Source organism: Paroedura picta, chromosome 2 (genome assembly GCF_049243985.1).
Source record: "Paroedura picta isolate Pp20150507F chromosome 2, Ppicta_v3.0, whole genome shotgun sequence".
NCBI classification, from domain to species: domain Eukaryota; kingdom Metazoa; phylum Chordata; class Lepidosauria; order Squamata; family Gekkonidae; genus Paroedura; species Paroedura picta.
Window position 1 is genome coordinate 73,621,213 of NC_135370.1, and position 14,139 is coordinate 73,635,351.

General features: G+C 47.2%; 1 protein-coding gene across 1 annotated transcript in view; it reads right to left on the minus strand.

Annotated features, from left to right (window-relative positions):
- The window catches only part of ABCB6 (ATP binding cassette subfamily B member 6 (LAN blood group)), a 46,345-nt gene that overhangs the window by 15,162 nt on the left and 17,044 nt on the right, over positions 1–14,139 (minus strand). The window contains exons 5-10 of the mRNA XM_077320759.1: positions 7,937–8,029; positions 6,751–6,943; positions 6,471–6,592; positions 4,400–4,509; positions 4,138–4,203; positions 3,104–3,229 (exon numbers count right to left, since the gene is read on the minus strand). Coding sequence (XP_077176874.1) covers positions 3,104–3,229; positions 4,138–4,203; positions 4,400–4,509; positions 6,471–6,592; positions 6,751–6,943; positions 7,937–8,029 — 710 coding nt within the window. The remainder of the gene's footprint in view (positions 1–3,103; positions 3,230–4,137; positions 4,204–4,399; positions 4,510–6,470; positions 6,593–6,750; positions 6,944–7,936; positions 8,030–14,139) is intronic.

The following is a 14,139-nucleotide window of genomic DNA, read 5'->3' on the forward strand; positions in this document are numbered from 1 at the left end:
GTACCAAAATTCAATCTAAACAACAGTCCTGAAGAGTTTAATTGTTTAATTGCAAAGAACAGATTTGCACTACTAAGTTCAAGTGAATGAGAACAGAAGAACTATGGGTTGAAACCAGAGATATTATCACGGAAGAATGCGTTAAGACTATTTCTGTAGTCAAAAGAAATTAAAAGCCTTGATGAAACTCTTACAATTGCTAAAGATAGATGAGTAGCAGAAGTAAAAGGAGAAAGAAATACAATCAGAAGTCTAAAAGCAGTGTTCTGTCAACTGGCACATTGAGACAAAGAGAGCCATTATAATAAGCAGTGTAAAGAAATGGAAGAGAACAATTAAAAAGGAAAAACAAGAGATCTGTTCCACAAGATCCAAGAAATCAAAGAGAAATTTAAAACATGGCTAGACATGCTGAAAGATCAACATTAACTGAAATATATTAACTGAACAGGATAAAATCAGGATGGGAACAATGCACTGAAGAAGTATACAGAATAGAGGAAAGGATGACAGATTTCTTCCAAGAAGAATTTTTTGAAGACTAACATCCAATTTTAGAAACTATTATATGTTGAACATATAGTAAGGAAATTTGGATTAGATTTAGATGAAGGTGGAGTGAAATGGCGGAAAAAGCATTTTAAGATATGTAGATACAACCGTTTGAGATACAAAGATCACACCATAATACTGGCAGCCAATAGTGAAGACTGGAAGTGACCACTGCTGACAATTAAAGCAGAAGGCGCCAAAGCAGGATTACAGCTGAACATCAGGAAGACAAAAGTAATGACTACTGAGGAATTAAACAAATTCAAGGATAATGATGAAGAGATTGAAATTGTTCACAAGCTGTTTGATTCCTTGGCTCCATCAACGGAAAGGAAGAATATAATCATGAGATTGAGACTGAGAAGGGTAGCCAAGAAAAAGCTAGACAAAATCCTAAGGGTGAGGAAGAGTTGCTGTCATCTGCCTATGTCCCCCAAAGAACACTTTGCTCGGCAAAGACTAACTGGCTGGCAGTCCCTGGCTCCAAGGAAGTATTATCTGGTCTCAACCAGGGCCAGGACACTTTCAGTCCTAGCCCTGTTTGGTGGGATGAGCTCCTGGAAGAGATCCAGACCCTGATGGAGCTGGCACGGCCTGTAAGGCGGAGCTCTTCCACTAAGCTTTAGGTTGGGTCCACTGGTCTTATAACATCAAACGAATGCCTCGTGAAAACATCACTGATTATGCTAGAGACAGTATCTATATAATGGAATATGGTTTTAAACATTTTTATAATGTTATTAATTTTTAATTTATATCATTAGTATTCCTTACTGTTGTACACTGCCCTATGCCAGTTACTGGGAGGGAGGTATATAAATCAAATAAATTCATATCATAGTAGTCCCCCCATATGTGTAAAAGCTGGACACTATGAAGAAAGCTGACAGGAAGAAAGTCGATTCCTTTGAAATGTGCGGTTGGAGGAGAGTTTTACCTATACCAAGGACAGTCAAAAAGACTAGTAAGTGGGTTCTAGATATAATCAAACCTAAACTCTTCCTAGAAGTTAAAGGGACCAAACTGAGACTATCATTCTTTGGTCACATTATGAAAAGACAAGGCTCAGTGGAAAAGGTAGTGCTAGGAAAAGTGGAAGGTGGCAGGAAATGAGGAAGAGCCAACACTGAACAAATTGACTCAGTCTGAGAAGCCACGGACTTAATGATATGACATTTTAGAGGTCTTTAATTCATAGGGTCACAATAAGTCAAAATTGACTTAATGGCAATGGTGCAAATGGAAAAGGTTAGGCCACCCTTTGTCCCAGTACCTCAAGCCTGTCCCAAATGATCTGCCCACAGCTGCTTTTAATAGTGTGTGCCAATCACTCACTCTCAGTTTAAACCACCTCACAGGCTTGTTGGGAGGACAAAAGAGGGAAAGGAGAACTTTTTGCACTGCTCTGAGCTCTCTGGAAGAGAGCCAAGGAAGGAAATAGATGATGGATGGATGATAGGCATTTATTTCACTGTGCTTTGTTTTCCTGAAATTCATAGTCAGTCATTCTGCCTTAATCCTCAGAGGAAAGGTCCCACATCTTATATTTTACATCTCTCCTCCACCACTGATTTTTCTGAAGTCTCCTTTAGATCTCCTTCATCTTTGTCTCTCTCTCTCTCACACACACACACCACCATTTGGATCCCTCTGTGTGGGAATGTGTGTTTTCACATCTGGAATACCAACTCTAAAGCCCGCTGGTCTCTTCTTCTGAAGTTGGTGGAAACCAGCTCCCATTTGGTGAGGTTTTCCCCCCCACACCCTTAGATCTCTTAATTGGTGACAAACCTTTTCCAGTCTTTGCTCTTGTTTGTGATTGCTTTTGTTCTCCAAAAAAAAAGAAGAAAAAAAAAGGCCAGTTTCCCAATCTGTTTCTGTTTTAACCTTCTACACCCTCAGCTGCCCATTATTCCCAGTGTGGTTTCAGTTGATCATCATTGTTGAACCCAGAGAACATTTATTAGCTTGGAGAAGAGGTCTCAGGATCAACAAAGCTTTCACACACACACCCGCCTGATCTTCTCGCAGTTTAATCTGGCAGCCTTCCTTACTCTTTCCTCGTGGCTTTTGTGTCGCCAACTGTTCTGTCCCTTCCGACCTTGTCAGAGCATCTTTCTCATTTGCATTCCTAAGAGAATGGGACCCACTGCAGGTATCCTAAGGCTGCTGGCAGGCACTACATCCTGACAAACGTGTGTGTCCATCGGTTGCATGGGCTTATCCTATAAAGAGATTCAGGGCTGGGATAGGGCCTGGGAGATGGTGGAGACAGATTCTGCCTGAAAGTTGCAGCACCACATGAAGTGGTTCTCCATAGACACTGAGTCCCATTGCGTGGAGAATTTCTAAGTCACGGCTGGATTACCTGGACAATGCTGGTAGTGCTGAGGAAGCTCGCCAAGCAGTGTGGGGTGGGTACATTGAGGTAAGCTGGCCTACATGCTGCACAGGGCACAGGGCATGGGCGGCAAGCAGACTAGAGTACCTGGAGGGTTCCCTGCAGTCAGAGATGCTGAGTCAAGGCTGTCTGCAGCAGGCACAAACTTACCTGGAGCTTCTTCACAGACACGTAGTTGGCACAGAGTAAGGAGCCGATCAGCAGCCCTGCACTGATCACCAGGTTCTGGGTCTGGTTCAAGAATCCCAGCGATGCATTGACTTTCCATTCTGCTACCTGCCGAGAAAGCGGGCCAACCAGGCACCATCAGAGGGGCTCCACACCTCACCCAGAAGACCCAGCAAGTTCCCCACCCCTGTCCTCCATGGGATATTGCATTAAATGTTAGAAATTAGGTGCCTACCCTCTCTCATGGCAAGGAAACCCATATCAGTTATACACACAGGGTCCCCACATATCGTAAGCTCCAGTTTCACACACCATCCAACTTGTGGGTACAGCACCTCCCATACTAATACCAAAAGGTAAAGAAGAGAAGAAGAGCTGGCTTTTGAACCCTGCTTTTCACTACCCAAAGGAGTCCCAAAGTGGCTTACAATCACCTTCCCCTTCCTCTCCCCACAACAGGCACCCTGAAAGGTAGGTGGGACTGAGAGAGCTCTGAGAGAACTGTGACTGGCCCAAGGTCATCCAGCTGGCTGCATGTGGCTGCCACTCTCATCCATTACACCACGCTGGCTCTAAAGAGCCCTCCCTTTGTCTACATGGTTAACAGGAGCCTGTCTCATTTCTTCTTCAACTTAAAGGGCAGCCAGCTGTGGCTGCATTTATTACTTGCAGGAACTACTTTAGAATTGCTGACCCTATCCACTATCAGCTCAAGACTCCAATAGGCTAGCCTCAGGGAATTCCTGGGGACCATTCAGCCCCCCACCCCCACCCCACCCACTGCTTGTTATCAGGTCCTTTGGGACCCAAAGTTTTTCTTCCAGACATAGTGATTTTTCTCTACAGGAATAGCAGGAATAAAGTCATTTTCTGCCCTCTGACCTCCAAACTGCAGTGTGTGCGCATGTGTGCGCCTGGTGCACCTTGAAGGATCAGTCTAAAGAACAGCATCCATGCACACCTATTTGCCACCAAGGTTATGTAAGTATGAAGCCTGACCGTTGGCCCCTCCCTACCTGGTATTTGAGGATGGCATCATTGAAGCGGTTAGCCTCGTAATTCTCTGCATTGAAATACTTCACCTGCAACACACACCGCAACACCAAGGGCATCTCAGTAATCAGAGTGGATCCCCCCCCCACAAAACCAGCACCCTCCAGCTCCCCTGCACAATGAGGGGCTCAGCTCACCCCCCAAAGGCAGGCCTCTTCCAAGGGCCAACCGGTCCCACCTCTTCTCTCCCCCCCCAAAAAAACCCTCTGTGTGGGTTCTGAATACCGTCTCAAAGTTGAGAAGTGAATCAAGAGCTCGAGATTTGGCCTTGTTGTCAAGAGTATTCATGTCACGGCGAAACTTTGTCCGCCACTCAGTGATCATGACGGTCAGGGCTGCATGGAAAGAGAGACGGTTGGAGTCCTTGCAGCGGCTGACAGACTCAAAGCTGTAGCTGGAACGTCTTCTCCACACAGACTTAAGATGAGTATTTTTTAGAAACATTGCACCACAGCAATCTAAATTCCATGCCAAGAAGTGCTTCCTAATGAGACCTTTACACACTATTCAAATTAAATAAGTTTACATGTTTTGCATGATTTACTCTGTTCATGAGTCAGAGATGCACATAGCACGATGAAGCCCTTGAGCAATTAATTCCCCACACAGTCTAATTTAACAGGAAATGATTTTATTATCATTGCAAAAAAAAATATGCCATTCTAGCCTCCTATTATTACACTGACTATTCCAACACACATTTTCACAGCTAGCTGCCAAATCATACAAGCTATTCAAGCTACCCATTTTACCAATATCTAGATTTGGATCTTATGAACAAATTCCAAGCACGCTGGATAGTCTCTGCCATGGAGCATGCTTCCTCTTCTGATAAGATTTCCTTTCACACAACATCAGTGGTTCTCAAGAGAACTTTGCACAGGGACGTTCCAGCAACAAAGGAAGCATGCAGTGTGGCTGAATCTATATAGCATGCACAGAACTCACTCATCGGATCTTTGATTCTAATTAGCCACATCTCTGGGTTTGGTGCGACATTACAGTGATGTTCCTGCCATGGTTTTAACTGCAGCTAAAAGACTGCAACAAGTTCAGTATCTCCTTGAAAATCATTTCTCAAATAATTCAAAAGTAAGATTAGGGCATCAAATCTTAGAAGTGCACCAGTTGTTTAAAAATAATCCCTTCATTTTCTGACTATTAAATTTGAATTTCACTATGCATGATAAAATCTGCTGAATCAGCATGACAGTTCCAACAATTAAAAGCATCTGTTCTAAAGATCTTTAACCCTGCAGGGGTAATATACTTCTCGTGTTCATTTATTTGATTTTCATTCCATCCTTTCTCCAAGGAGTTCAGGGTGGTCTCCACCCAATTTATCCTTACAACAACTCCGTGAGGTAGAGTAGGCCCTTCCCACCCCCACCCCCCTGATCCTGCCAACCAGATGCATGCTGAGTGTTCCCAGCTTAGGAGTTAGTTCCCAAACATGTGAAGGTCCAGTTTGGAATGGGACTAAAGCACGCAGGGGGAGGAGGCTCCAGCTTTCCCCTACCCCATGAGTCGTGTCCCAGAGAAACAGGTTTTGATCCACTGGGGAAACCTGCCTGCAGCCTACTAGTACACAGGCATTCTTTCCATGGTTCCAATATGCTCCTGGGAAATAAATGCAGAACAAAGAATCCCAGCACACCATCATCAATAGAACTGAGGTGGGCAAAAGGATCACACAGTGGATAGTTCAGTGGGACCCTCATCATCCAAAGCAAGCTTCATGACAGAGTGTCCATTGGAGCCCAGGTCTCCACAGTGACAGCCTAACTCTCTAGATGACATTCCTGCACCGGGCTGGTCCCCTCCTTCATACTCACCAGCCTATTTTACAAGCCGTGTCTGAACAGCAACTTTTGGTGGCAAGGTAAACACAAAGGGAAGCTGATCTTTACTAACTTGTGTGTCCTTGGAAATAAAAAGCTGCTGTTGCACAAGGATGCAGCACTAGAACTGATACCATCTATAAGGATCACGCCATTGGGAACAGCTTCCTGGGTGCAAAAGGGACACACACCTTCCCCCACCAAAACATAACAGCATTTTCATGGGTCCTCGTGACCTCAGCCATCCACAGACACATGACAGAATGTCCGTGCATCACACTCCAAACTGCTATAGCTTCTCTCAACCTCTTATACCATCCTCTATCTTGGGTAAAAGCCCTCCCTGGTAGGCAAAAAAGGAAGCTGAGGATAGGCCAGAGGTGTTCTTTCCCAGGCAAGTGCAGCAGCAGGAACCTCCCCTACTCAACTCCCTCCCCTCTCCCCCAAACACTCACCGAGATAGAGGACCATGCAGACAAAGATGATGAGGCCAAACCAGGCACTGAAGATTGAAGTGAAATACACAATAGCAATAATGATATCAGCTATAGTGGGGAAGATGCTGAATACGATGTAGCTGCGGGACAGGAGGAGGAGGAGAGTCAGGACACAAGACAAGCAAGCCTCTGTCCCCACCCTCACCCGAGCCAGCAAGAGAATACATCACTGCACGTAGCTCCAGATCACTTGCCCACAGTTAATGGGATGCCCCATTTGAAGGATGCATGCATGTACCTGAGCAGGTTGTTGATGCTGCTGGTGCCCCTGTCAACACTGCGCAACACCTCCCCAGTCTTGCGCCCCAGGTGCCAGCGAAGGGACAGACTGTGGAGGTGCCTGAAGAGTTTCACTTGGACTTCCCGGTTGGTAAACTGCTGCACCCGGATCCAGAGGAAGGTGCGCAAGTTGCTAACAAACCCAGTAGAGCCTGCAGAGAGGAAGAATATGTGTGCATTTCAGATGAAAATCTGTCCCATTTCCACCACAAATGGGATCTAGACAGAGCTGGCAAATGGCCCCAAAGACTTTGGGAATGACCCCCAAAGCTAAAAAGTCTCTAGAGCACAAACAGGGCTAATTCTGAATTCTACTGTTCTCACTACAAGCAGGAGTGGTGGATTCTCTAATGTGTATCGTACTTCCAGCCATGTTTTGTCAGGGTTCTGTGCAAAAGAACAAACTGGCCGATGGGCATTAGCCCCATATGGACAGATATTTTGGTATCTGAGGCAGAATACACAAACCCTCCTCCCCACCACACTGTCATAATACTATAGTGTACCACAATCAATGGAAGACCATCTCTTGGTCTTCATCAGTATCCCAAAATCTACTGACTGAGGTGGTTATCTTTATCCTTCTAAGACATAGGTCCAGTTCTAGTTATAAGGAACAAAGGTGGACTAGCATTCCCCCACAGGGGAAAAACTACTTACTCCACCCCAGAATACTAAAGCATGCTCCTACCACATGAAGTTGACAGGAAGGGCTGTGGCTTTGTGGCCCAGCACATGATTTGCAAGCAGGCTCAATCTCTGGCATCTCTAGTTAAAGGCTCTCAATCTGCAGGTGCTGAGACAGACCCTGCCCAGGACCCTGGAGAACCACGGCCAGTCAGAGTATGAAGGACTGGGGGACCCATGGAGTGACTTGTTATAAAGCACATGCAGAGCCTAACACTTGCTCCCAGATTCTCATGTGTACAGCATCACCACATGTATTGATGCATGTGTGTGTGTGCGCACACACAGAGACAAATCTGTACTCTTCTAGAGTGGAATGCAGCATTCTGACCAAGTCACAGATGGGAAGGCTGCAAATACTAGCGGGGGCCAACGTCCACAGCCACGTGTCTCAGAGAAGACTCACTGTGGTGTAGAGAAAGAAATGTCCAGACACGTGCGCAACGACACTGACTCACCAGCACCTCCTCCCTGGAGGAACTTGAGGGTTGAGAAGATGAAAACGGTCCGGACTAGCGTGTGCCAAGTCACCCCTTCCGAAAGCTCATTCACTGGGGGACAAGAGACAAGAGTGAGTGCGAGGGACACTGTCCTCCCCCTGCAGATCGTATCATGAGCTGCTTTCACCTCACCAAGCAGTCAATTTGATTGCCAGCTCACTAGCCCCATGTCCGTGAGGGCCTGAACTCTCCTTCTAGCTTCCTCAAATCTCTCCACAGTTTCTGTGCAGGGACAATGTCACTTGCATGGAACAAATAAAATAAAATCACTAAGAGGTAGACCCACCCAAAGTTAGTGAGCACCTACAATGACAAAAAGGGAGGCCTTCAAAACAAGCTGTCAAAGCATGGTCAACATGTGTGGTGTAGTAGCATGCAAAAAACTGGTAAAAACAGTGGCTCTTCCATTCTTTACTGTACCACAGTAGCTGGAAGAGGCCGGTCAGCAGCAGAAGAGTGCCTCCAGCTCCTCATTTGTACCTCTTCCAGATACTCCCTGCCGGCTTCAATCCCAGTCTTCCCAGTGACCAATTCTGCACAGGCTTAAAGTTGTACATAGGCAGTGAGAAGAACGTGGCAGAAAAACAGGCATGAAAGAGCCACATGGAACTTTGCTTTCTGGCACTCAAAGCAGCAGTTTAAACCTTCACCTAGGGGGCAAGCATGGCTCAGTGGCATAACTCCTGGTTTGCATGTAGAAGGCCTCTTTTCCAATCCCTGCTTCTTCAGTTTCATCTGAAGGACTCTGATCAAGACCATGAAGAGCTGCTGCCACTCACTGTAGACAACGTTATGGTACACAGGTTAGAATCATACCCAAGTTACTCTTCATTCCTCCCCATACAGTGTTCCCGACTGTGATTTTGGCATCCACACAGATTAGTGGCTTTAGTCTCTCCCCCTCCCCCTGCCATTTTCCTAACATAAAACAGTCCTGAGGCACATGACTTGGCCCACTGGAGAATTGGATGTTGTCATGGGAAGGGGTGAGGACAGGAAGGTCCCCTTCCCTCTTCAGCCCTGAAACAGGCAAGGGCCTTGGCTGCCTGCCTCTGTGTCATGACCCCCAGCATTCCTTGGGGGAACTCCACCCACATCCTCGGAGGTCTCCCCTCCAAATACTAGCCGGGGTTTGGCTCTGCTTTGCTTCCAAGATCTGACGGGATTAAGCTTGTGTTTAAGAGGTTGGTTAGCTTAGTGAAGGTGATTTGGCCAAGGAAGCCTAGAGAGCTTCATGACTGAGTGTAGATTTGAACTCAGGGTCCTAGTCTGACACACTAGCCACTACACCACCCTGGCTCCATTTTTAAAAGGCTAGGAAGACTAAATTATGGACCCTGCAACCTCTGTGGGGCATTATCACCATTTGCAGAAAACTGACAACAGCTCAGAGAGTGGGGCTGGCCTCCTGCTGGGGGAGGGGGGGGGGGCTCCAAAACCTGTGATTCCCCTTTCTCAAGCTCCATCCCTAAAGTGACACTCCACCCATGGGCCAGATCCTCCTTGCCTTCAGCCAGTTGCTCCACTGACAGTTTCCTCTTGCTGCTGGCTGGGCATCCCTCAGGCCCATCCTATCCCAACAGCCCACACTTCTCTTGACCAGAGAAAGAACCACAGGAATCTCCTTGCTTCCTTTGTTCTTTCAAGGAACCACACAGTGACAAAGATTACACACACACACACACACACACCCAACCCCCTGCTGGGCTGCTGCGAGACCAGGCGAGGCACACAAAGGCTCCTTGTTTATTCCCCGCCAGCGGCACTTTGCTGGGTAATCCTAACTGGCAGGGTGGATGACCCCTTCTGGGAGTGCCTCTGCTCTGCCCTTTCAGCTCTCCTTCAGGGGGAAGGATGCCCCTCCCCAATCCTAACATGATGGAGGGTGTTAATCTGCTGTTCCCAAGCACAGGTAAAAAACAAAAAGGGTACTCTTGCGAGGGGGGGGGGGAATGTCAGGATGGGACACAGACATCCTGTGAGGGCAGGAGATATTGGAATAGCACCCACTGCTCTCTAGCACTGGCCATGTACCCCCCATCCCCACAACCATGGATGGAGCTTGTCCGCATGCCGCCAACCGAGTGAGGTAGATCACTGTTATTTCCAGTTTTCAGAATGCGGAACAGATGTGAAGGGACAGTGAATCGCCAGAGCCTACGGCAGACTGCAACTCAGATCTTCCGAATTGCAGCCCAGAACTAGATTCCAATTCCCCTCTCCTCCAACACAACTCCTTAGGGGACATGGCACAAAAACAAAGAGGAGAGTTTAAAGCAGGATGATACACTTGTAAACTTTGGTGTTCATGTTGTATTCACTGGCTTGGCAGAGACACTGAGCAGGAATCAGGTATAGCAAGTTGTTTACCTGCCCCCTGCCACAGGGCTAAAAAAGGTAAAAGCCAGGGCTTTGCTGGAAAAAAAAACACCTGGTGCATAACAGGATATGAGAAATATGCAGCCTGCCAAAGTTAGGCCAAGAGGGCTATAGAGAAAGAAGATCTATGAGCTAAACATTATGTCCCCAGATCCCAATAGCGTTCACCTACCCTGGGAATTTTTTACCAACTCAAACTCTACAGGTAGATTCTCCCCATGGAAACAGATAGGCAACTGAAGGACTCTTGCCCAGTAACTGACCTGGAGAACTCTCTGCCACAGGGTGTTGTCATGGACAGCAGCAGCAAGGATAGGGAGGTTACTGGGAGCTACTGCCTATGCCACCTTCAGGAATCAGGTGGGTTGCTGGGTGGGTCTGAGCAGCAGAACAAAGAGTCCAGTAGCAGGTTTTATTCAAGGCATAAGCTTTTGTGGGCACACACACACTCAAACTGTGTTCTGCCTTCAGGAATATTATACAAGAGAAAAAAACCTATCCCAAGGCTACTATAGATGTAGTAAAATTATACAGAGCACATGAAATAAAAGGTTCTTCGTTCTTGTTTATTCTTGCATAGGATCCAACCAGAACGATATCTAGATATGTCCCGTTTTCAAATAATAGTCTTCCTCAATGGTTGTCCTCACTTTTGAATGTGAATGTTATGAATGTCCAAACTGTGAAATTCAACCTCTATTGAATAATATATATATTGGCCTTTGGTTCTTCAATATGGGGGGTGCTAGTAATACTAACTGCTCCCATTGAGGAAGATTATTATTTGAAAACGGGACATATCTAGATACCATTCTGGTTGGATCCTATGCAAGAATAAACAAGAACGAAGAACCTTTTATTTCATGTATTCTGTAAATTTTGCTACATCTATAGTAGCCTTGGGATCAGGTTTTTTTCTCTTGCATTGTATTCACTGCAAACCGTCCCACTTGTCTATATTTTCAGGAATATTATAGCTACGATTGTCAGATGCTGGGTATTTCTGCCAAGATAAGCTTCACCTGCACTAAAAGACAGAATGGTGAACTAGATGGCTCATTTGTCTGACCCAGTATGGCTGCCTGTGTTCTTAGCCTCTTCCCACCAGGAGGAAATCAGACCTCTGAGCCACAAGACAGAAGCAGCAGCCAGAACGGCCGAGGCTGGGGATGGAACACGCAATCTGGTTAAGACTTGGAGGGCGTAGCCTCCCCCCAGGTAGGATCACGAGGGATCTCTCTGCCCAGCATCTGCTTAGCATGTAGGGCAGAGCATCCCTTGCTCCTAGCTCCATTCCCACTGAGCAATTTTGTATTCAGTTCGCAATTCTGTTCCTCCCGCCTGCAATGACTCTTTTGTAAAGTCTAAAAGTCAGGGCTGAAAGGCAGGTCCAGAGTCCGTCCTCCTCTATTCAGACCCCTCTCAATAGCTGCCCTGAGCTGGCACTCGTACCGCCCACCAGGGCATGGGAACCTGGCACACACCAGCGGCTTCTGAAAACAAAGGGAGCTTCCCCCCCCCCACACACACAGGCTGCCCCCCTTCCCCCCAGGATCTGAACACAAGTGGGATGAGAGGTCACAGCCAGGCTCAGGACAGAAGACCCTGGGCGAGTCACTCTGGGTGACCTCAGAGGGCAACAACATCCTCCCGCAAGCGAGTGACTAGGCAAGGAAGCAAGCCCACCGAAGACGCTCATGCCGACTTTGCAAATTGGGCAGGGCACAAAATTGCCTGACCATTATTAAATATGATCCAGAGAAGAGGAGGTTGCAGCAGGTGTTCAAAGCACACAAGTTGGCCAAAGCAGGGATTTGAGGGAAGATGAAGAGTGCTTGGGAGTGCCAGATCGGTAAAGAGGAGGGATAAAGGAGAGCCAGGAGGAACACAGCAGGTAAGGACAGCCAGAGTGGTGTAGTGGTTAAGAGCAGCGGCTTTTAATCTGGTGAGCCAGGATTGATTCTCTGCTCCTCCACATGCAGCCAGCTGGGTGACCTTGAGCTTGTCACAGTCCTGCCAGAGCTGTTCTCAGAGAGCAGTTATGTCAGAGCTCTCTCAGCCCCACTTCCCTCACAGGGTGCCTGTGGTGAGGAGAGGAAAGGAAGGCAATTGTAAGCCTCTTTAAGACTCCTTTGGGTAGTGAAAAGTGAGGTATAAAAAAATCAATTCTTCTTAGAAGGATCAGGGGAAGTCTTTGCTGAAGAAAGGGGCCTTGAAGAAGAAGAAGTAAGAAGAAGAAGAAGAGTTGGTTCTTATAGGCTACTTTTCTCTACCCGAAGGAGGCTCAAAGCGGCTTACAGTCACCTTCCCTTTCTTCTCCCCACAACAGACACCCTGTGAGGGAGGTGAGGCTGAGAGAGCCCTGATCACTGCTCAGTCAGAACAATTTTATCAGTGCCATGGCGAGCCCAAGGTCACCCAGCTGGCTGCATGTGGGGAAGTGCAGAATCGAACCCAGCATGGCAGATTAGACGTCCGCACTCTTAACCACTGCACCAAACTGGCTCTCAAAACTCACCAAATTCAAAGGATGGCAATTCAAGGCATTGTGTGTTTCATGTACAAAAAGATGGAAACCCTCTCTCTCCTCCATCTATTTGGAAGGAGCCTAAGCAGTGAAGAATTGCATCACCTAAGGGCACCAACTCATGGAGTGGCCCCACAAGACGAGGCTCTTCTGCCACCGGGAGCAACATGGCAGGGGAGCCAAAATACCCAGCAGGCCTGCATTCTCTGAATCACTGGCTCCCTCTCCCCAGAAGACGCGCTTTGCACGCTCCCCAGATGGACAATCTCCCCCTCCTGTTCCTGCAGCTGCACAGAAGCACCAGGCAAAGGAACCATTGGGGAAGAATCGGGGGGGGGGGGGAGCTGATGCCACTGCCTCCATGCATCGGGCAAAGAGAAAAGTCACATAGCAGCTCTACACCAGCGGAAGCAGCATCTCTGGCCAGGACCTTGTGCCTCGCCCCCAGTCCAGGTCACAGTTTCCAAAAGGCATTTAAGGGACCAGGCAGCTGCTGATGCTTGTGAATGAGACTGCTGAAGGGCCTCTTCCCACAAGATGTGTATGTGCCTCTCTGGCAAACACTGCTGTGTACCAAAATAAAGGGTTTGTTGTGGATACCCACCACATGGAGCTGGCTGCAGCTTCCAGAGTTGGGCAACCATTATCAAAGCATTCCGGGGGTATACTGTAAACAGAAACTCGAAGGCAGTAATACTGGGATTACAGCAGATGGCTTCTTTTCTGGCATCTGCACTCTGCCAGTGACTGTGTAAGGTCACCCCCTAGTGGTCAATTTAGAACACTAGTTAAAACAGAGAACACAATTCCAGTTCTGTCCTCCATATCCCAGCGAATCTGGAATTCCAAGGCTGCCCCCCACATGAGAAACCCAACCATGGCTGCTTCTGTGCAGCTTCCATATGGTGACAGTTCTTCAGAGTGGGCGTGAGAATCACTGTTATAAGGCTTTTCAGAATTGACATATTGCTACAGCATTATAACATGTCTGTTCATTTCTCTGAATATCAAGCTTTCATCCATTGAAAATGCACTTCTCCCCCCTCCCTTTTCATTGTGGTGATATAGCGGGAAAGGTATGTCTCTACAATAAAAAGGGCCAGAGGGCTTGTTTTTTCATGAAAGCTAGGAAATTCAAAGGAACCGCCACAAATATCATTACAATATTATAGTGATACATCAATTACTGACTTCTTTTTAAAAGCCTTCCTATGGTAGGAGGCCCCCTTCAAGGATCGCTGCCTTGTTGTGGCAA